Source organism: Crocuta crocuta, unplaced genomic scaffold (assembly GCF_008692635.1).
Source record: "Crocuta crocuta isolate KB4526 unplaced genomic scaffold, BGI_CrCroc_1.0 scaffold334, whole genome shotgun sequence".
NCBI lineage: Eukaryota > Metazoa > Chordata > Mammalia > Carnivora > Hyaenidae > Crocuta > Crocuta crocuta.
This window is the reverse complement of record NW_027533260.1, coordinates 1680302-1702844: the sequence shown is the minus strand read 5'-3', so window position 1 is coordinate 1702844 and position 22543 is coordinate 1680302. Positions and strand designations below refer to the sequence as shown.

The following is a 22543-nucleotide window of genomic DNA, read 5'->3' as shown; positions in this document are numbered from 1 at the left end:
CTGAGCTGGCAGTCAGCACAGAGCCCGATGCAGGGCCCAAACCCACGAACCGCGAGATCATGACCTAAGCGAAAGTCGGATGCTTAACCGACTAAGCCACACAGGCGCCCCAACTTGTTTTTGTTTATTTTTGAGAGAGAGCATGAGCGAGGGAGCAGCAGAGAAAAAGGGGGACAAAGGATGGAAGCGGGTTCCGTGCTGACAGCAGCGAGCCTGATGGGGGGCTCAAACTCACAAACTGTGAGATTATGCCTTGAGCTGAATTTGGCCGCTCAACTGACTGACCTACTCGGGCACCCCCTCAGCAAAGGATTTAGAACCCTAGATAGGGCACCCAGGTGGCTCAGTCAGTTAAGCGTCCAGCTTTGGCTCAGGTCGTGATCTCGTAGTTTGTGAGTTCGACCCCCACGTCGGGCTCTGTGCTGACACCTCAGAGCCTGGAGCCTGCTTCAGATTCCGTGTCTCCCTCTCTCTGTTTCTCCCCTGCTCACTCTCTGTCTCTGTCTCTCAATAATAAATAAATGTTAAAAAAATTTTTTTAAAAAAGAACCCTATAGAACCATCGATGGCTGTGACCAGTGTAGCGCCCCAGTGCATGTTCTCTGCTGTTCTTCAAGCCACTTCTTTAATTCTTAAATACTTTCCATATAGTGCAAAGTCACTCTAGGAAAATTAGAAAGTGCAGTTGCACCAAAAAAAAAAAAAAAAGAGAGAGAGAGAAATGTAAGTGCTCATAACCTCCCTTCTCAATAATAATCAATTTATTTACATGTGGTGTTTTTCCTTCTAGGTGTTTGCTTTTCCTTTCTCTTTCCTGCTGGAGCCTAGCGTTTATAGTAACTGTTTTCCCATTATGGAAGTGTCAGAAGCTTGAAAACACTTCATTCTCTTTTTTATTTTAGAGAGAGTGAACGAGTAGGGGAGAGGAGCAGAGGCAGAGAGAGAGAGAGGAGAGAGAGAGAATCCCAAGCAGGCTCCCCGCTGTCGGCACAGAGCCCGATGCGGGGCTCGAACTCATGACCGAGAGATCATGACCTGAACCAAAATCAAGAGCCGGCTGCTTAACCGACTGAGCCACCCAGGCGCCCCACTTCCAGGATTATTTGTCCTGTGTTGGGGACAACATAGGACAGAGAGAGAATAGTAGGGCCAGAGGAACATACACACCTTTAGGACGTTCAACACCTCTGGTGGGAGAGGGTGGGCCCCTTGACTGTGCTCAGCGGCCGCTGCCGCTTCCTGGGGCTGATCCTTCTGCCTGTCCGTCTCACCTCAGCCGCACAGAAGCTCTGCCGCCTCCTGGGACTAGGGGTGACGGATTTCTCCCGCGCCCTGCTCACCCCTCGCATCAAAGTCGGCCGAGACTACGTGCAGAAAGCGCAGACCAAGGAANCCTATGCTGGTTTTTCTTGCACTCTTGCTGAGATTGTTACCAGCTCTGCTTCTGGTCCTGGGAATAAAAATAGTACTGGGAACAAAGAGCATGCCTTTGTGGAGCTCAGGCTGAAGTAGGAAACATCATAAAGAAAAGATGCATACACAGTGAGGCCTTCTATGAAGGAGGGGGTTTGGGTAGTTAGGGAAGTCCTCTATGAGGAGATGATGTTTAAGTTGAGACCTAGAAGGTTCAAGGCAGAGGGAACAGTATGTGTAAAGGCCCTGGGGCTGGAATTGAGACTATATCAGTGAGGCTAGATAGCCGGGGAGAAGGAGGCAGAAGGTGCAGTCTGAGGTAGGAAGGGGACGGCCCCCAAGGGTGTCAGGGGCCACAGTAAGGAGGTGAGTTTTATTCAGAGTGCAGCAGGCCAGTGAGGGTTTAAACCAGGGAGTGACTTGATTCGGTTTGTCTTTTATGAAGATCCCCATGTCTACTGTATGGAGAAGTGGATCCAGGGGGCATGGGTGGGAGCGGGGACACATGAGAAGGCTGCTGTCATAGTCCAGGCAAGCGAGGGGGGTGGGGGGATGACTGGGGAGAAGTGAGCCCATGTTAGAAGTTTTCAGATGCTTTTGGGCAGAGGCCTCTGCCTGGCCCCAGGCTGGAACTCAAATGGAGTACTAGGGTGAAGACACAGAGAGGGACAGGAAGGCCAGAGATTGGGGTCCCACTGACCCAGTTTCCATCTCAGCTGAGGTACTGTCATTAGAACCATTTTACAGATGAAGAAACTGAGGCACGGAGAGGTTTATTCACATGCTTGAGGCCACACAGCTTTTAAGGAGCAGAGCCAGGATTCAAACCCAGGTTGTTGGCCTCCAGAGTCCACCTTCTGAACTATTACGATGCCATCGAAATTGGTTCAGGGGAAGGGGGGTAGGATTGATGAACTCATGTGCCCTCAAGTGCTTCATACAGTGCCTGGCGCATAGTAGGGCTCCTTACTGGCGGGCATCATCATTGATGTCGTTCTAGGTGAGCTGCGAGGGGGCCCGTCCACATCCTTGTCATCTTGCTGGCCCTGCGGCTTATGCCGGGTGGGGGTGCCAGGTGGGGGGAGGGGGAGCCGGCCCTCACATGTGCCCTGCCCCACAGGCTGACTTTGCGCTGGAGGCCCTGGCCAAGGCCACCTACGAGCGCCTCTTCCGCTGGCTGGTCCTGCGCCTCAATCGTGCTCTGGACCGCAGTCCCCGCCAGGGCGCCTCCTTCCTGGGCATCCTGGACATCGCCGGCTTCGAGATCTTCCAGGTCTGCGCCTTGAGCCAGGCTGGGGCTGGAGGGCTCCGTCACTCCGTCCTGTTTCCCTATCTTTGCATCCCTGTCCCCTTCTCTCTGGGTGTCTTTCCACCCATCCTGGACCATCCTCCCCAGTCTTTTTCCCCCTCACATCTCTGTCCCCCATCCCTGTTTCCCTATCCCTGTCCCCCCCATTCCTGTCCCCCATCCCTGTNCTGGCCCCCCCATCCCTGTCCCCCCACCCCTGGCCCCTCTCTCACTAGCCCCTTGTCCTCCGCAGCTGAACTCCTTCGAGCAGCTGTGCATCAATTACACGAACGAGAAGCTGCAGCAGCTCTTCAACCACACGATGTTCATCCTGGAGCAGGAGGAGTACCAGCGCGAGGGCATCCCCTGGACCTTCCTCGACTTCGGCCTCGACCTGCAGCCCTGCATCGACCTCATCGAGAGACCCGTAAGGGCACGTTCCGGCCTCGCTGCGCCGTCCCCATGCCATCGTCCCAGGGGGCACTTAGCCCACCTAAGGGGTCTTACTTGAGTAGCCTCCATGCCCAGCCTGGGGCTCGAACTCACGACCCTGAGATCACGAGTCGCGCCCTCCACCGAGTGAGCCAGCCAGGTGCCCCCGGCTTAATTAGCTTTAAGATAATTTTCTAACGTAAATGTTGTAGAAAAGTGATGCTTTGATGAAATACCTATGTAAAAAGTAAGTAAGCAGCCAGGGAAGGCCCTTCCTCGGCCCTCGCGTGTGTGAGCCTGCTGCTCGCAGACTGCCCTCTGCGGCGCCCTCCCCCCCTCCCCCACACGGGGCCGCCGGGTTGGCCGGGAGCAAAACATAGCACGTAGCCTCCTCGTTCGCAGAACTAAAGCTTATCCTTGTGAGCACAAAGATGTGCTTATTCGGGAAGTGTTTTTCCTGATTTAAACTTCAGGTTGGGGGGCTGGGGGCAGATGTGTTTTTACAGCAGCCTTAGCAAGCGTTAGAGATCTTCTGGGTTAGGGTTCCGCAGAAATACCCAGGACNGTCTGCCTCATAGATGCGCGGCCGCTGGATGACCGGGCCGTGCCTGCCACCAAGGCGGTAACTGCGGCCACGGCTCTCACGTCTGGCCGTATGTCCACGTGCCCCTCACAAGGGCAGTTTAACAGCAGCCCGGTGTCCCGGACATGGGGACCTGACGTCCGCTCCCCCTCCCGTTGGCGGCTAGGCTAACCCCCCCGGACTCCTGGCCCTGCTGGACGAAGAGTGCTGGTTCCCGAAGGCCACGGACAAGTCCTTCGTCGAGAAGGTGGCGCAGGAGCAGGGGGGCCACCCCAAGTTCCAGCGGCCGAGGAACCTGCGGGACCAGGCTGACTTCAGCGTCCTGCACTACGCGGGCAAGGTAGTGGGCGGGAGCAGGGACCCCCGGCACAGCCCCGGGAGACGGCAGGGAGGGCAGGAGCCGCCCATGTCCGCCGGGCCGAGACACCGGCAGGAGCCAGGAAGGCCCCGGGGGGACTGAGGACTCTGATAGAGTCAGCAAAAGCTTCCTCGGGGCACCAGGGAGCTCAGTTGGCCAAGCGTCCGACTTCTGCTCAGGTCACGATCTCACAGTTCGTGGGTTCGAGCCCTGTGTCAGGCTCTGTGCTGACAGCTCAGAGCCTGGAGCCTGCTTCCTATTCTGTGTCTGCATCTCTCTCTCCCCTTCCCCCGCTCGCACTCTCTATCTCAAAAACAAAACAAACATTTTTTTAAAAAAAGGCTTCCTCGGGGCGCCTCGGTGGCTTAGTCGGTTAAGCGTCCGACTTTCGCTTAGGTCATGATCTCGCGGTTCGTGTGTTCGTGCCCCGCGTCGGGCTCTGTGCTGACTGCCAGCTCAGAGCCTGGAGCCTGTTTCAGTCTGTGACTCCCTCTCTCTCTGACCGTCCCCTGCTCACGCTGTCTCTCTCTCTCTCTTAAAAATAAATAAAACATTAAAAAAAAAATTAAAAAAAAAAAAAAGGCTTCCTCAAGGAGGGGATATTTACAGTAGGTTTGGAGGGGGTGGATACGAATTCACTGAGAGGAGAATTCTGCTCATTTCATCCACTCACTCGGCAAAGCTGTGCCTTGTGTGTGCCCAGCCCTGTGCCATGCAAAGCAGGGGCCCAAGGCGGGCACAGTCTCTGTCCTCACAAAGTCCCTGGTCTGGGCGAGAGACAGATACAGACCGTTAGGATATAAGGCGGGGAGGGACTTTGGTTGGGGGGCCGATTAGGGCGGTGTCGAGGCCCAGGGGGATGTCACAGGAGAGAGTAAGGCTTGGTCGGGACATTTCCCGTAAGTAGTTTCGGCTTCGTGGGCCGGTCTCTCCCATGGCCACTCAGTTCTGCCATCGTGGCGCGCAGGACGCATGGGTAACACGTGGGTGGTTATGTAAATGAGGGCTGCATTCCAACAAGGCTTTATCTGCAAAAACGCCGCAGCCTGGATTTGGCCTGCCCGCCGCAGTTTGCCTGCCCGCCGCAGTTTGCCAGTCCCTGGCCTAAATGAGGGGCAACAGGGGGCGCCTGGGGGCTCAGTCAGTTGAGCATCTGACTCTTGATTTCAGCTCAGCTCATGATCCCAGAGTCATGGGATCGAGCCCCATGTCTGGTTCTGGTTCTGTGCTGAGTGTGGAGCCTGCTTAAGACTCTCTCTCTCTCCCTCTCTCCCTCTCTTCCTCTCCCTCTCTCTCTCCTTCTGCCCACTTGTGTTCTCTTTGTCTCTAGAATAAAGCAAAAAATTTAAGGTGTGCTTGAGTGGCTTAGTCGGTTAAGCATCTGACTTCAGCTCAGGTCATGATCTCATGTTTCATGGGTTTGAGCCCCGCGTCGGGCTCTGTGCTGACAGCTCCGAGCCTGGAGCCTGCTTTGAATTTTGTGTCTCCTTCTCTCTCTGCCCCTCCCCCACTCGTGCTGTGTCTCTCTTTCTCTTTCAAAAATAAATAAACATTAAGATTCTCTCTCTCTCTCTCTCCCCCTGTCTCCTGTTCGTGCTCTCTCTGCCTCTAAAGTATAACAAAAAATTAAAAAAATAAATGCGGAGTAACATCCAGCAAAGGCTGGGTGAAGGCCGGGAAGGGCTGTCAGGTGGGGAGGAACAGCCAGACCTGAGCCCTGGCCGTGGGGGAGCCACTGGCTGTGGGGGGAGGGGGCACACGTGCAGGTCAGGACTTTGACTCTGGGAGCCTCGAAGCAGAGCCCCGAATAGTCAGAAGGCACCAGCCGTGTGAACATCCACGGTGAGGAGCCACAGGCAGCGGGAGTGGCAGGGGTGAGCGGTGCGGTGGAAGCGAAGCTGCGCGTTTGAGCAGTGAGGAGGCCAGGGTGGCTGGAACAGAACGGTTAAGGAAGCAGTGATGGCGGGACCAGGTCCCAGAGCTGGGGCAGACAACAGATAAGGGAGTGAAGGGAGAGGGGCCTTGCGGGTGGAGGGTGCAGTTCCGGGCACAGACACCAGGTGGCAGTGACGTGCTCCCGTCCGTGGTGAGCCCTGGGGCTGGAGGTCTTGGAGCTTCTGGGCGGTTCCTTGGGCAACTAGGAGAGCTGGTGAACCCGCAGGCTCACCACCTTCCTCTGCCTGACTTCGTCCAGGTCGACTACAAGGCCAATGAGTGGCTGATGAAAAACATGGACCCGCTGAATGACAGCGTCGCAGCCCTGCTTCACCAGAGCACAGACCGGCTGACTGCGGAGATCTGGAAAGATGGTGAGGACCAGCTTCCCCAGGCCCTGTCCCTGGAGCTCGGCGCGTCCCTGTTCCCAGCCCACAGGGTGCACACCTTTGTTCTAGAGGCCACGCTCCGAACGTGAGTTGTCTGCTGAGACGCAGAAGTGGCGCAGGCCCGACAGACGGTCTGACGGTAGCGTTTCCAATTGGTGACTCGTTGATTGAATGATTGGTCGACTGCTGTCTCAAGCCAGCCTCATGCTCAGTGATAAAACTGTCCTTAACCAGACAGACGAGGGTGCCCGCGGTCGCCGCTGCTCTGAAACGCGGGTTTGGCGATATTAGCCTACGCGATCAGACTGGGAAAAAAAATTACCATATGAGTATCGTAAAGGAGGAAAGCTATGCGTTGTAGATGGCGTGTGATCCCTGAAAAAAAAAAAAAAATTCAAGCAATTTGACTGAAAACTAAGTAATCACAAGAAAACTCACCAGGGGGGTGTTTTAGAAATTAGTCACCTTTTAGGCTTTGTTTTCTTCGCTCTCACGAACTTCCCTTCAGGGCCCCAGGGAAGAAGAAAGGAACAATGGACCGAGGCGTAGTTTTTGCAGAGCTTTCCTGGTGCATGTCGGTTTGGCCATCATCCTTTCGGGAATGATGCTTCTGGGAGGCACAGGCAGAAAGTGTACGAGTCCGCGTACCTTTCCAAGCCTTGTCTGCCACTCCCCATCCTTAGAGGAGAAAGGATTTTAACCATCCACAAAACCAGCATCCTGATTTTTTTCCCCCGATTCGAGGCTTCCAGAGTCTGTCCGTTTGCCTTGGCCTTTTATTGAAATGAAAAGCGAAGCTGTAATTGCTGGCCCACGCGATTAGACAAGAGAACAAAATAAGATGAGTGGTTCCCACACGGACTCACAAAACCAAAAGGGCGTGAGGTGCCCGATGTTATGAGCTGATTTTAGACAGAGGGATTTGAGGTTTGTGTCTTCTGCGGTTTGTACGAGAGAGATTGGAAAGCAGTGTTTGATGTTCTAAAACAGAACCAGATTCTGCGATGGGAATCATCTCCTCAGACTGAAAATCTCCACCCACCACNCACCTCTGCCCCACCCCTGCCCACCCCCACCCACTGTGATCCCTCACATACCCCATCTCTCATGAGCCTGGCCCTCCAGGGGTTCCGAGAGAGAGGCGGAAGCTGCGTCCTTGTCTCAAACCTGGCACAGCGTTCCTTCCTCCACAGTTCTCCTGAACAAAGCAAGTCAGAGCAGCCCGGATTCAAGGAGCTGCAGGTCACAGGGAGGGACAGGGAACTGGGGCATTTGTGCATCAATCTCTACAACAGCTGCCCTGAGCCCAGAGTTGGGTACCCAGCATCCTGGGAGCCCAGGGGAAAAGCTCTAACCTCCAAGAAACCAATGCAACAAGCTGGGAAGGAGCATTCAGTTAAGCCTTGAGCTTCCTGGCAGCCAGGACGAAAAGGGATGCCCAATAAAACAGATACAGATTTAACCTCTAGGGAGAGAGATTTTTTATCCCCTTGGCATTAAATGCTCAAAGAACAGTTATCCAGTCAGCTTTGATGCCCTCAGTGCGTAGACACAAAGGTGAACAGACAGGCCCCCTAGCTTTAAAGTTCATGGCTAACATTCAAGTTTTTCCCTCCTGCTTTGCCTTGTGCTCTTGACTAATAACGCTCTCCTCTTTTTTTCTTGCCACCTTCTCTCCCTCTTCCCTTCTCTTGCTATTCCCACTGCATCTCCCACCCCCCATCTCTCTGCCTCTCTCCCCTCATCTCTCCTCACCCCCTAGAACACGGGGGCTTCCAGCAATTCTCTTTCCTTGGCTCCTTCCCACCGTCGCCTCCAGGATCTTCAGGGAGGCGCAGCTCTGCCATTTCTCCGTCAGGGGGTGGGTGTTGCTGTGCATCGACGGGTGAGATTTGCCGGATGAGGAGGGCGGGCCTGTTGGACCTGACTTTGAACATCTGTCCCCTCTTCTCCGTGCGGAGGACTCGCCCTTCTCCTTCCCTGTCGCCTCCCTCAGCAGTTTCCAGACTCTTTGTAGCCACACAGCACCTTCTAGTTAAACCGCATGTAAAAGTACAAGCCGACGTGGTAATACCAGCTGGCATTTACTGAGTACCTACTATGCGCCCCGCGCTGTGCAGAGCCCATTTACAATGACTAACACCTAGAATCCTCCGAACAGGGCGCCTGGGTGGCTCAGTAGGTTAAGTGTCTTACTCTTGATTTTGGCTCAGGTCGTGATCTCATAGTTTCGTGAGTTCAAGCCCCATGTCAGGCTCTGTGCTGACAGTGTGGAGCCTGCCTGGGATTCTCTCTCTCTCTCTCTATCTCTCCCCCCACCTCTCCCTCTCCCCTGCTCACACTGTCTCTCTCTCAGAATTAATAAACAAACTTAAAAAAAAAAAAAGATCCTCCAAACAACCCAACGAACGAGGCAGGTGTTAGTGCTATTATCCCCATCATACAGATGAGGAACTTGAAGCACAGAGAGGTTAAGATACCTGCCTGAGGTCACGCAGCCAGTAAAGGCCAGAGTTGGGATTTGAACCCAAGTCCTCCCAGGGCCTCTGCTCTCCTCTGTAAGAATGTAATTACCATTTTGATAACAGCTGGGAGAATGGCGGTGAGAGGCAACATTGAACCTGGGGAGGGAAAGGCCACAGGTGGGCTTCCCCAGTGTGCACCAGGCCCTGCCCTGAGTGAAGAGTGTCTGGTTGTCCCCCGACGACTCACATTACCGAGGACTGTGGGACATCAGAGTCGTCTGGCTGCGGGGCCCCGAGAAAGCTGGCATGATTTCAACCAGAATTCGAGGGGCACCTGGGTGGCTCAGTCGGTTAAGCGTCCGACTTCGGCTCAGGTTATGATCTCATGGTCCCTGGGTTCGAACCCTGCATCGGGCTCTGTGCTGACGGCTGGGAGCCTGGAGCCTGCTTCGGACCCTGGGTCTCCTTCTCTCTCCGCCCCTGCCCCACTTACGCTCCCTATCTCTCGCTCACTCTCTCCCTCTCTCAAAAATAAAAATCAACATTAAGAAAACCCACAGAATTCAAGGAGTGGGGATTTCTCACTAGCTGCAGTGACACCATCAGATGACAATAGAGAAAATAGTCACCTGAAATCCGGCCTTTTTGGGAAAACGGTTCACGTGGAGGCTGTCTGTCTTCTTTTTAATGTTGCACATAAAAGCCAGGCTTTATTACAATATTACTGGGACACGGTTTTAAGTTCCTAAAACCACAACCGTGCTGTGTGCGCTCTCTGTTTCCCTCTCTGTGCCTTGGTTTCCTCAGCTGTAAAATGGGAGCGATTCTTACAGGCTTATGGATGAGCAGTGAGCAGGCGTATGTAAAGCACTTCGCGTGCTGCCTGGCAGACAGTAAGTGCCAAGTAAGCAGATGCTGTTGGCATTACAATAAGGAACAGTGGAGATCATTCCTCGAGACAAAGAGAGGTCAGAGGCCAGGTTCCCAGTGGACTCTCACGGCCTGGGTTCGAATCCTAGATCTGCACTTTCTACGCTGTGTGGCCTTAGGCACAGACTTCCACTTTTCTGAGCCTACTTTCTGAGTTTACACATCAATCCAGTGGGACTGAAAATACCCACCTTACTGGTGTTTCATATGTAAAGTGCCAGTTCCTATCAATGACAAGATCCTTGAACTTTGACTTAAAACAGTCCACCTAAAACTGACTCCTGACCCCCTTCTTTCTCTACATGTTTCCTCTTCCCGTAGTGGAGGGCATCGTGGGGCTGGAGCAGGTGAACAGCCTTGGGGATGGCCCCCCCGGCGGCCGCCCCCGCCGGGGCATGTTCCGGACAGTGGGACAGCTCTACAAGGAGTCCCTGAGCCGCCTCATGGCCACGCTCAGCAACACCAACCCCAGCTTCGTCCGCTGTATCATCCCCAACCATGAGAAGAGGGTGAGTGACTGGCCTGGGGGAGAGCAGCGCTGGCAGTGGGTAGAGGCCTTGGCCACTGGACTTGGCCGGAGCCATGTCTGGTCCCAGGCTCACCTCCGACTGGGTGTGTGACCTTGAGGAAATTCCTTTCCCTCCCAGGCTCAGTGGTCTGTTGGGGAAATTCATTCATTAACAGGACTTAAATTTTCTTAAAAAATGTTTTTAATGTTTTATTTATTTCTGAGAGAAAGAGAGAGACAGCGTGAGCAGGGGAGGGTCAGAGAGAAAGGGAGACACAGAATCTGAAGCAGGCTCCAGGCTCTGAGCTGGCTGTCAGCACAACGCGGGGCTCGAACCCACGAACTGTGAGATCATGACCTGAGCCGAAGTTGGATGCCTAACCGACTGAGCCACCCAGGTGCCCCCAGGACTTAAATTTTATACAGCACCTACTAAGTGCCAGGTGTCGGGGATACTGGAGAGAGGAAAAGTGCAGGCAACCCCCTATTCTCATGATTTAACGGGGAGCTCAGACACTCAACTAGCCACTCATGGTGAATGGCTGGTTGAATTTGGAGGGGTAGTAAGTGTCACCTAGGTGAAGGTGAAGTCAGGGAAGCCTTCCTGGAGGAGGCGGTCATGGAGGTGTGAGGCGACCATGCCTGGCTCCAGGCCACCAAAAGTTTTCTTGTTAGGAAAATCAGAGAAGGGGCAACATGAGTTGAAACAGAACAGAAAACCGGGGGTGCCCGGGGGGCTCAGTCGGTTAAGCGTCTGACTTAAGCTCAGGTCATGATCTCACGGTTTGTGGGTTCAAGCCCCACATCCAGCTCTACACTGACAGTGCAGAGCCTGCTTGGGATTCTCCCTCACCCTCTCTACCCCTTTCCTGCTTGCTCTCTCTCTCTATCAAAATAAATAAACTTAAAAAAACCCACAAAATGAGGTCCTGTCCTCAGAAACTAGGAACTGTAGTTACTAGGTGGGTGGAGGGGTGTGCGCGCGTGTTTATGTCTCCTGTCTGCAAATACCGTATTTTATCTAATCTAAGACCCGTTTATCTGTCACACTTTAGCCTCTCTGAAATTGGGGATGTGGCTTACAGTCAATAGCCTGTCAGAGGTTAATTGATGGGAGTTTTTCTTTTTTGGTAGCAATAGTGTGTTTTGCACTTGACAGTGGCTTATATTTGACGAAATACATAGTACACAGATTCACCCTGGTTCTTTTTAGCGAATGGCGCTTCGAGTCTAAGCGGGTGCTGGGTGTGCTCAGTGGTATGAGGGTGCGCTCCCGGAACCTGGCAGCAAGTAGCAGTGTGTGTACACACCATGTGAAACCGCCAGCCGTTTTCGGGCGGGCCCCGGGTTCCCGCACCCCCACTCCCACCCCGACGGCCACGGGGCTGGCGAAGGGCGCCCCCGTGCGGCCGCCGCCGACCCCGCGTGTCCGTTCCCGCTCTGTGCAGGCCGGGAAGCTGGAGCCTCGGCTGGTGCTGGATCAGCTGCGCTGCAACGGCGTCCTGGAGGGCATCCGCATCTGCCGCCAGGGCTTCCCCAACCGCATCCTCTTCCAGGAGTTCAGGCAGCGGTGAGTGCGCGGGGGCGCGGGGCTCGGGTTTGGGGCCAGCTGTCTGCACCCAGATCCCCCCACCGGAGCCTAGGGACCCCGGGCAGGTTCCTTTGGTTCCTCTTCTCAGCTTTCCCCTCCGCGGAATGGGAGAGCAGGCCCCCCCACTCAGTGCCCTCCCTGGGAGCATAGCGCGTTATCTTACGTGGGGGTGGATCGGCCTGTGACAATCTGCGTTTCTTTACAAATGCAACAGAATAGGATAAATCAGAAAATATTGGAGTAGAAGAAGCAAGTAATACAGGGGCGCCCGGGTAGCTCTGTCCGCTACGCGTCAGACTCTTGGTTTCTGCTCAGGTCGTGATCTCAGGGTTGGTGAGATCAAGCCCTGAGTGCGGCTCTGTGTGGACAGCGGAGCCTGCTTCAGATTCCCTTTGCCTCCCTCGCTCCCTGCCTCTTGTCTACCCCTCTCCCCAGCTCACACACACCCTCTCTCTCTCTCTCAAATGAAAAAAAAAGTAATACAGTAAATATAATAACATAAATTGCACTTCGCACAAGCTGTATATAGCGACGCCACCCTTACAAAAACTAGAACGTGAGCCTTGTATACAATTTAAAATTATCTAGTAGCCGTATTTATAATAATAAAAGGAAACAGGTGAAATGAATGTTACCAAGATATTTTATTGAATCCAGTTCCATCTAAGATACTAGATAACTTTAACATGAATCAATATAAAAACGTAGTACTGAGATATTGTGCATTCTTTTTTTCTACCAAGGCATTGAAATGCGGGGGGCAGGGGGTGCCTTAGCCGACAGCACATCTCAGTTCAGACTCAGTTTGGACTCCGTGAAATGTCCTATCAAAACAATGAAGTTGTGTTTAACAGAAAAATATTTTACACTGCTTCAGTTTTTTTTTTTTTAATTTTCCTTATTTATATTGAGAGAGAGCGCGCGTGCAAACAGGAGAGGGCCAGAGAGAGGAAGAGAGAGAATCCCAAGCAGGTTCCACGCTGTCAGCACAGAGCCCAGGATGGAGCAGGATCTCACGGACCATGAGATCGTGACCTGAGCCAAAACCTAGAGTCAGACACTCAACCAACTGAGCCCCCCAGGCACCCCTACACTGCTTCAGTTTTTAAATTTAAATTTCATTTAAAGTTAAGTACAATTAAAAACCCAGTTCCTCAGGGCGCCCTCCCAATCAGAGCGTGGCGAGTGTCCACCAGGTGGCGCTCTCACTGCCAGTGCCGTGGGTGGCGGTATTAACGCTCTTCACCGGAAGAATGGCTTTCCTGACTGTTTCTGTTGCTGTCGCTGTTGGGCTGTTGGTCCCTCAGAGCCCAGCCCCAGGCCATGGCGGGAGTTCAGGGACACCTGGCTGTAACTCCCCCCCGCGCCCCTCCCCACCCCCCGCAGGTACGAGATCCTGACGCCCAATGCCATCCCCAAGGGCTTTATGGATGGGAAACAGGCCTGCGAGAAGATGGTGAGTCCGGCGTCGCCCGGGGGTGCAGGTGTGGATGTGCGCACGTGCAGGGTCCCGGGTGGTGCAAGAGGGGCCCGGGCCCTCCCCCCATCGCCCCTCCTCTTCGTCACCCCTCACAGATCCAGGCCCTAGAACTGGACCCCAACCTCTACCGTGTGGGACAGAGCAAGATCTTCTTCCGGGCAGGGGTCCTGGCCCAGCTGGAAGAGGAACGCGACCTGAAGGTCACAGACATCATCGTGTCCTTCCAGGCAGCCGCCCGGGGTTACCTAGCGCGCAGGTAGGGCGCCGCGCCATCTCCGGGGGCGGGGAGGGGTTGACCAGGTGGCTCCCGGTGTCGGGGCCCCGGATAGGGCAGAAGGGCTGAGACGTAAAAAAGGACGGAGCCGCCGGACGCCCGGGCTTCTCGGTTCTGTAGTCCCTGAGGGCCCCCGACAGGCCGGGTGCAGTGCGGAGCGGTGCCCGGGACCCGGAGAAGACATGTGCTTGGAGTGGGGTGACCGGCCGTCCTGCGTTGCCCGAGACTGAGGTTCCCCAGGATGCGTGATTTTCAGCACAAAACCAAAGAAAGCCCCGGGCAAACGGGGTCCCGGTGGTCACCCTACCGGCCAGTGCCTCGAGGGACCCCAGTCTGGAGCGGGGAGACATATCAGGGCACAGAGCAGCCCGGTCTGGAGGGGGACGCGCTTTGATGGGGGTGGGACAAGTGGAGGGTGCGGACCCCACTGTACACCAGGACGCCCCCAGGTCCCCGGATGAGCACCAGGCGCGGGAGGACGGGAAAGGTGCTCCAGGCAGGAGCGACAGCCTGTGCAAAGGCCCAGTGATAGGAGCGCCAGACGTGATTCAGGAACGCGGGAAGTTGCCAGGCCCAGAGGGAGGGTGGCACAGTGAGGGACTCTGCAGACACCAGGCTGAGGGGCGGGGCCGCCCAGGCATGCGGGGGAGCCCTGGGAGGGCTGTGAGGCGGGAAGGGATGGGTAAGCTCTGCGTGTCCAAAGACCCCTCGAGAGGCATGTTGGGGATGGACTGGAGGCAAGAGATTGGAGGCTGGAAGGTTGGGGAAGGGTCCAGGTGGGGGAAGAGGAGGCCTGAAGTAGGGCTGTGCGGACAGAGGGGAGGGGACAGAGCAGAGAGAGTCGAGGGCAGAAGGGCCAACAAACTGTACACAGATCTGCCAATAACAGAACAGGCCTTGCATACAGTAGACACTTCATAATGGCTGACTAATTGGGACGCCTGGGTGGCTCAGTCGGTTAAGCATTCGACTCTTGATTTCGGGTCAGGTTATGATCTCTCTCCCTCTCTCTGCCCCGCCCCCACTCATGCTGTCTCTCTCTCAAAGTGAATTTTAACAAAAATAATAACTTGTTGACTAACTGAAGGGAGCTTTGCTCTCTTGCTGAGCGGACGGGCCTGGAGGGGCCGAGCCTTCACTCCCCCACTTGCCCGTCTGCCCACTCAGAGCTTTCCAGAAGCGGCAGCAGCAGCAGAGCGCCCTGAGGGTCATGCAGCGGAACTGCGCGGCTTACCTCAAGCTGAGACACTGGCAGTGGTGGCGGCTCTTCATCAAGGTGAGGGCGCCCGGGGAAGTGGCCTGAGCAGCAAGGAGACGGGACCTTGGGGCCAAGCCTGCGTGGGCAAGTGGCTTTATTTGTTTGGGCCTCTGCTTTCTGTATCTGTAAAATGGGACCCATCAGCCCAACCTTTGTCAGCCAGGATTCTTTGGGTTGTAAGTGACAAAAAAAAAAATCTGAATCAAACCAATGTGGATAAAAGATTCAGGACAGCTTCAGGAACAGCTGGATCCAGGGCTGAGTTGCAGGGGGGGTGCAGGATCAGAGTGGATCCCACTAACAAGGGGGCAGGTGGTTCTATGAACCCTTCATCCCCGCTGTCTGTGTGGGCGGCCCCTGTCCTGCCCCCTGAATCACACAGCGTCAGGTGCATCTCTCAGCCTGGACCTGGGACTCGGGACACCCTTGGAGAAGCGTTGCACTACCTTCCGAACGGCACCCCGATGTGTCCTGTACCCCAGGCTTGGTTTAGCAAAGGAGGGACCCACTTAGCGCAGCTCACCTCGGGGCCCCTGACTGTTCTAGGCTCTTCACAAGTGTTAGCTCATTCACGCATTCCAAAGACCCTGTCATGCCCGACTGATAGCAGAGGACACTATTGTGCCTGCCTGAGGCCACACGGCTGGTGGGTGGCAGCGCCGCCCCTGGAACCCAGGCATGGAGCATCCATTCCCCTTCCTCTCCCCTCCCTCCCCCCAGGTGAAGCCGCTGCTGCAGGTGACGCGGCAGGATGAGGTGCTGCAGGCGCGGGCCCAGGAGCTCCAGAAGGTGCAGGAGCTGCAGCAGCAGAGTGCCCGCGAGGTGGGCGAGCTCCAGGGCCGCCTGGCACAGGTAAGGGGCGGGGCCGCGGTGTGGGCGGGGCCGCGGGTGGGGCCAGGGCGTGGGGGCGGGGCTGTGGGGCAGAGCTGAAGGAAAACCCGTGGGATGCTGTTGGGCCATGATGTGCAGGCCGCAGGGCCCTGGGGTGCAGCCGGGGTATTGGGTGGGGGACTGGTTCCTGCGAGCCCGGATACTCAGGGGGCTTGGCTCCAGCGAAGGGGCAGGGCAGTGGGCTGGCCTTGAGGCAGGGCTAGGGTATGCAGGTGGCCAACTTTTCATGGTTTCCGGTTTTTCTGGTGTCTTCTTTGAAATGATGAAGCAAACCCCTTCTTGGGCGTTTTTCTGTTTGCTTTTTCTGAATTATTTCCTTTGGTTAAATGTCTAGGTGTAGGAGTTAAATGAAACGTGAGATGATAGAAAGGCCTCTCTGGGACTATTTGGAGGGTGGACTGGGGAGGGAGAGACTGGAGGCAGGGAGGCTGGGAAGGAGGCTGGGAAGAGAGTCCACTGGGAGAGGATAAGTAAGGCCTACGCTTGTGGGGCCGTGGGGCCAGGGAGGAGGGGACAGGGCAGAGAGAGTCCGGGGACCGTGGGGACAGGGCTGGGGACTGATGGGCTGTGAGAAGGTGAAGGGAGGTGAGGGAGAGGGCAGCACCCAGGGGGTGACCAGGGGGATGGAGGCCATCCCGAGATAGGGACGTGGGGGAACGCCCTCCAGGACTCAAAGAGCAAAGCAGGGACGCCTGGGTGGCTCAATTGATTAAGCATCTAATTCTTGGTTTTGGCTCAGGTCATGATCTCACGGTTCATGAGTTTGAGCCCCACATCAGGCTCTACGCTGACAGCGCAAAGCCTGCTTGGGATCCTCCCTCTCCCTTTGTCTGCCTCTCCCCCTCGAGAGGGAGAGAGAGAGAGAGACAGCGCGAGCAGGGGAGGGGCAGAGAGAGAGAGAGATAGAGAATTTTAAAAAGGCTCCAGGGTCTGAGCTGGCTGTCAGCACAGAGCCCGACGCGGGGCTCGAACCCCCGAACCGTGAGATCATGACCTGAGCGGAAGTCGGACACTTAACTGACTGAGCCACCCAGGCGCCCCAAATAAATTTTAAAAAAAGAACAAAGCAAATCAGGAGGCAGGAGGGACGCGGCGCTCCTCTGAGACCGTCCTAGGAGCCGTGCCTGCCGAGCGCTGACCCCCACCCTGTCCGCAGCTGGAAGAGGAGCGCAGCCGCCTGGCAGAGCAACTGCGGGCGGAGGCAGAGCTGTGCGCGGAGGCCGAGGAGACCCGCGGGCGGCTGGCGGCCCGCAAGCAGGAGCTGGAGCTGGTGGTGTCGGAGCTGGAGGCCCGCGTGGGGGAGGAGGAGGAGTGCAGCCGCCAGCTGCAAACCGAGAAGAAGAGACTGCAGCAGCACATACAGGTCTGGCCCCCAGGCCGCCCCTCCCCGCGCCCATCTGTCTCCCCTGGCAACCTTGGCTTGTGCAGACCTCTGTCTCTTTGGGCCATGAATTTGCAGAAACGTCAACTCAAAGTGGCTTAAGCAAAAAACATTCTCTGTTTTTTGTTTTTTTCTTGGTTCAAATAATGGGCGACTTCAGAATGTGTAAGCTTCAGGCATGGCTGGATCCAGGCGCTATCCTTTGTACTCCTTCTGTGTCCGTCCCCTGGCTCCGTTTGTCTCTGCGCTGCTGCATTCCCAGTCTGGCTGCCCTCTCACGGTTCCCCTTCAGAATCCAGGGTGTGTTTCATACTTGCGGTACATCCGAATTCAGGCGCTAAACTTTCACTGGCAGTACTTCACCTGCCTTTATGTTTTAGGACTTCTCCATTTGAGAAAGTAGATTGAGGTGCCCAAGTTATTCCCTACTTAACAATTTTCCCCCAGTGATTCATTGAGCGTCTGGTTTTAAATTTAAATGAAGTCACATTTAAATAAGGTGGAGAAGTCAGTTCCTCAGTCATAGTGGAGACGCAGAAGACAGCACTTTGTTACTCAAATACAGCCCGAGGGAGGCAGATGCCACGCCCCCGAGAGCCACACAGGATCTGTACTCAGGAGTAGAATGCAGAGGCCACAGGCGTGGGAGGCAGGCTTTGTAGTAACGAGGGGCTGAGGTGACCCCTGGATCCTACCCGGACAGGTGCTGGGTTGGTTTGAATACTTCCAGGGCTGGCAGGCGACTGTCATCCACCAGGCGGGTGCTGTGGCCGGTCCCCGTGATACGGAGGGTTATGTGGCCAGGGCACGGTGGGTAGGTGGAGGGCGTGTGGCTAGGCCATCCTGAGTCCTCCCAATCCCAGACAGCCAGGCCGCCCATATCCTGAACTTTTATAAAAGCTGGAGGTAGTACAATATCAGCTTCACGTGTTCAACGTGATGATTCAGTATTTGTGTCTGCTGCAAAGTGACAGCATCTAGTTAACACCCAGCACCTTACATAGTAACAAAAAAAAATTTTATCTAGTGATGAGAACTTTTAAGATCTACTATCTTAGGGGCGCCTGGGTGGCTCAGTTGGTTAAGCATCCGACTTCAGCTCAGGTCGTGATCTCACGGTTTGTGAGCTCGAGCCCCGCATCGGGCTCTGGGCTGACAGCAAAGATCCTCTGTCTCTCTCTCTGCTCCTCCCCTGTTTACGCTTTCTCTCAAAAATAAACATTTAAAGAAAAGATCTACTATCTTAGCAACTCACAAACATACAATACAGTGTCATGAACTAGTCATGCTGTACGTTACGTCCCTAGAACTTCTTTACTTCTATATCTAGAAGTTTGTACCTTTTGACCCCCTTCATCGGCCCTTCCCCCCAAGACTCCGCCCCCAGCGACTCCTCACCTATTCTGTGTATCTGTGAGCTCAGTTTTTGTTTTCGTTTTTTAGATTCCACATGTGAGTGAGGTCATATGGTTATTTGTCTTGTATCTGACTTACCTTACTTAATGTAATGCCCTTAACGTCCATCCATGCTGTCGCATAACCTTAATTTCCGGTCTCACACCACATGTTGCCACATGTGCCTGGTTGGTGCCACAGGGGACAGTGCCCATCTCTAGGATATATGTATAATGTTTATGGTTTATACTCTTCATGCACATACAAGAACGTAATTTCCAGGGGCGCCTGGGCAGCTTGATCTGTTAAGCGTCTGACTCTCAGTTCTGCTCTGGTCATGATCTCGTGCTTTGTGAGTTCGAGCCCCGCATCAGGCTGTGCCCTGGCAGCTCGAAGCCCATTTGGGATTCTCTCCTCTCTTTCCCTCTCTGAATAAATAAATAAACTAAAAAAAAAAAAAAAGAATGTGATTTCCGTAAGGACAAAGATTTCTTATCTACCCTCGGTGCCTAGCAGGGTGCTTGATGCACACCGGGTACTCAGTGAAGGCTCAGGGCTAATGAATGAAACGGGAACCAGTAAAGGCTTGATCCTTCCCGGCCTCTCCCAGAGTATGGGCCTGTCTGAGCCACAAGCCCTAGGGGCTTGGGACCGTCCCCTCCACTCTAGCTTTCACCTCACACCCTGACCCCTGGGTCCTCATCTCCTCCCCTCCCCTCTCCAGGAGCTGGAAAACCACCTCGAGGCAGAGGAGGGGGCGCGACAGAAGCTGCAGCTAGAGAAGGTGACCACGGAGGCGAAGCTGAAGAAATTCGAGGAAGACCTGGTCCTCTTAGAAGATCAGAATGCCAAGCTGAGCAAGGTAGTGTCCTGTGAGCCCCCAGGGGCCAGAGGCACCTTCATCTAGGTGTCTCTAGGCGTCTCCGGCTCTCAGCCTCAGCCATGTCTCCCTTTGACCGTTTCTCTTCACACCTACACCCAAGCGGGTATTTATTGAGCAACTACTGTGTGTCATTAGCTATTCATGATAGAGCGTAAGACACCCCAAAGCCACGTGGCCGAAGGCAAGCACCATTTCATTCCATCCCCTCCTGCTGTGGGTAGGTTGGGTGGGCAAACATTTTCTGTAAAAGGCCAGAGAGCAACTCTTTCAGGCTCTGCAGGCCTCAGTGTTTCTGCCACAAGCACTTATTTCTGCTGTTGCTGCATGAAAACAGCCCCAGATCGTGCATAGTCCAACAAGTGCGACTGTGTCCCAATAAAACTTTATTTATAAAAATAGGTAGTGGGCCAGATTTGACCTGCACACTGTGGTTTGCAGAGTGCTGAGCTTAAAGCACTCACAGGCTCAGCCCAAATTGCGTTTGAAATTAGACTCTGTCCCTGGGTGGGGACGTGGCAAGGAATCTGCCGCCACATTTAACCTGTGACAGAGAGGACTAGGCTAGGCACACGGGTTATGGCAATGGCACTGAACAAACTAGAAGACCCTTTATGTCCTCACAGTGGGATGGGGGAAAGGGAATCTAGATGAGTCACCACAGGAAATATATATAATCACATACTGTGCACAGTTATAAACTGTCAGGGGTGCCCGGGTGGCTCACTCTGTTAAGCGTCTGACTTCGGCTCAGGTCATGATCCCATGGTTCATGAGTTCTAGCACAGAGCCCTCTTCAGATCGTCTCTCACTCTCTCTCTCTACTCCTCCCCTGCTTGTTCTCTCTCTCTAAAATAAATAAACATTAAAAAAAACTGTTAAGAAACAAGACTATGAAGGAGGCAGATCCTCACCTCTTCTAGGGGTAGTCAGGGAAGGCTCCCCCGATGATGCCTGAGATGAGAGGTCAAGGACGCACGGGTTTTCTGGAACGGCCCTTTGGTGCAACAGCTCTTCTATTCCACTCTATTTCCTTCTTTTTAAGGATAGTGCCAGCACACTGCATTGGTTTCCAGAACCAGTCGGTTTGAAAAGTACTGCTCCAGGCCAGTACTTCTCAAATGCTAACGTGGGCAGGAATCCTTTGGAAAGCTTGTCAAAATGCAGCTTCTGACCCAGTGGGTCTGGGGTGCAGCCTGACATGCAGCATTTCCAGAAAGCTCCCATTCGTGGATGCTGCCGCTGACCCACAAACCATACTCTGAGCGTGTGGGCCCAGCAGTCACGGGAGAGCACCTCCGTGCAAAGATGTTCGCTGCAGTGTTGTTTACAGTCGCAGACGAATGGGAAGGAGCCTCAGGGCCCGCGAGTCGGGTGGCGGGACAGTGACTGGGTGGGGTACTTGGAATAATGGAATCTACCTCGTAGGTGCTAGGTGTGAACCAGGGCGGGGCTGCAGACCCAAGAGAATGGGAGAGGAGGGAAGGGTTTGGGGGCAAAAGGCTAGGGAAGGGGGCAGATGAGTGTTGCACCGAGCCAGGGCTGTTCTGACCGCCTCCCCTCCCCTGGCTGCCCCCCACCTTCCTGCAGGAGCGGAAGTTGCTGGAAGAGCGCCTGGCCGAGTTCTCCTCGCAGGCGGCCGAGGAGGAGGAGAAGATCAAGAGCCTCAATAAGCTTCGACTCAAATACGAGGCCACGATTGCGGACATGGAGGGTGAGCGCCGCCCCGCGGGCCTGTGCGCGCTTGGCGTCGGAGGTGGGGCGGGAACGTTGGGTGAACCTCGTGCGCTAAGGAGCCTCCGCGGTCCAGTCTGCTAAACGGGGGTCAGGAAAGAAGGTTCGAGACAGATCGGGTGCCTTCCCAGCTCTAAGGTTATTTCTGTCCCCCTCGATGGCAGTTCTCTTGCTCTCTCCTGTGTCTCGGTCACTCTCTCTGACCGGCCGCCTGTTTCAGACACACTTGTGTCTCTGCCGCGTGCTGCGGACTCACACCCCGAAGCGGAAGGGAGAGAGCGCGGCGGGAGGGGAGGCTGCAGGGGCAGAGGGGCGGACAGGGCAGAGACAGGCACTGGGCAGGAGCAGGGCTGTCCCCGGGGGTGAGGAGGAGAGGAAGGCACCGGGGGTCCGGCCCACGGTCGGGGGAGCGAGAAGGAGGGGGTGGGAAGGGAGATGGCGAGCCACAGCTTGGCCCCCCGCCTCCTGTCCATGCGGGGGGACGGCGCTACAGGCTCGGGGCCTGGAGCCCCGGCGCATGGCGTGCACTCCTGCCCCCAGACCGCCTGCGGAAGGAGGAGAAGGGCCGCCAGGAGCTGGAGAAGCTGAAGCGGCGGCTGGACGGCGAGAGCTCGGAGCTGCAGGAGCAGATCGCCGAGCAGCAGCAGCGCTCCGAGGAGCTGCGGGCCCAGCTGGGCCGCAAGGAAGAGGAGCTGCACGCCGCCCTGGCCAGGTGCGGGGGGCGGGGGGCGGGGACGCGCGGGGCACCCGGAGACTCAGCGTCCCCTCCTGTAAACTGGACCTGGCGAGGGTTAAGGAGAAGGCCGCCCGGGGCTCCGCGTGGCTAGTAACTGATCCGGGTGCGAAACGGGATCAGCTGTGATGTGACCAACTCTGTGGCTGTGAGAGGAATCGTATTGGGAGAATTACAGGCATTCGCAATTAAGGAGCACCTACTGTGTGCCCCATGGTGCTCAGGATTGCGAACGCCTTTTACCCGCTGTGCTTCATGCCGTCTAAGAGTCCTTGATTTTCGGTGCAGCTCCGTGTCAGAGATGTTAAAATGTGGCCAAGACGTGTGGCTTACAATCAGTGGGTAGGAGGTGGTGTGCGTGGTTAAGAACGCTCACCCTTGTCTGGCTTCGGGGTTCAAGCTCTGGCCCCACCCATTTCTGCCACCGTGACCTCATCCCTGGGCCGTCGCCTCCCTAGCCTCGGTTTCTCAATTTGTAAAATGGGGGAGACTACAGGAGGTGCCTGGGTGCCTGAGTCCGTTAAGTGTCAGACTCTTGATTTCCACTCAGGTCGGTTCAAGCCCCGTGTGGGGCTCTGCACCTACACTTGGAGCCTGCTTGGGATTCTCTGCCCCCCCACCCCCC

General features: G+C 55.3%; 1 protein-coding gene across 1 annotated transcript in view; it reads left to right on the top strand.

The window, feature by feature from the left end:
* Nucleotides 1-22543, top strand: part of MYH14 (myosin heavy chain 14) — an 83107-nt gene that overhangs the window by 34215 nt on the left and 26349 nt on the right. The window contains exons 15-29 of the mRNA XM_077747138.1: nt 1277-1391; nt 2530-2686; nt 2955-3128; nt 3883-4056; nt 6269-6383; nt 10115-10302; nt 11750-11871; nt 13279-13348; nt 13468-13628; nt 14814-14922; nt 15625-15756; nt 16952-17158; nt 19296-19433; nt 21042-21165; nt 21726-21897. Of these exons, the coding sequence (XP_077603264.1) occupies nt 1277-1391; nt 2530-2686; nt 2955-3128; nt 3883-4056; nt 6269-6383; nt 10115-10302; nt 11750-11871; nt 13279-13348; nt 13468-13628; nt 14814-14922; nt 15625-15756; nt 16952-17158; nt 19296-19433; nt 21042-21165; nt 21726-21897 (2158 nt within the window). The remainder of the gene's footprint in view (nt 1-1276; nt 1392-2529; nt 2687-2954; nt 3129-3882; nt 4057-6268; nt 6384-10114; nt 10303-11749; nt 11872-13278; nt 13349-13467; nt 13629-14813; nt 14923-15624; nt 15757-16951; nt 17159-19295; nt 19434-21041; nt 21166-21725; nt 21898-22543) is intronic.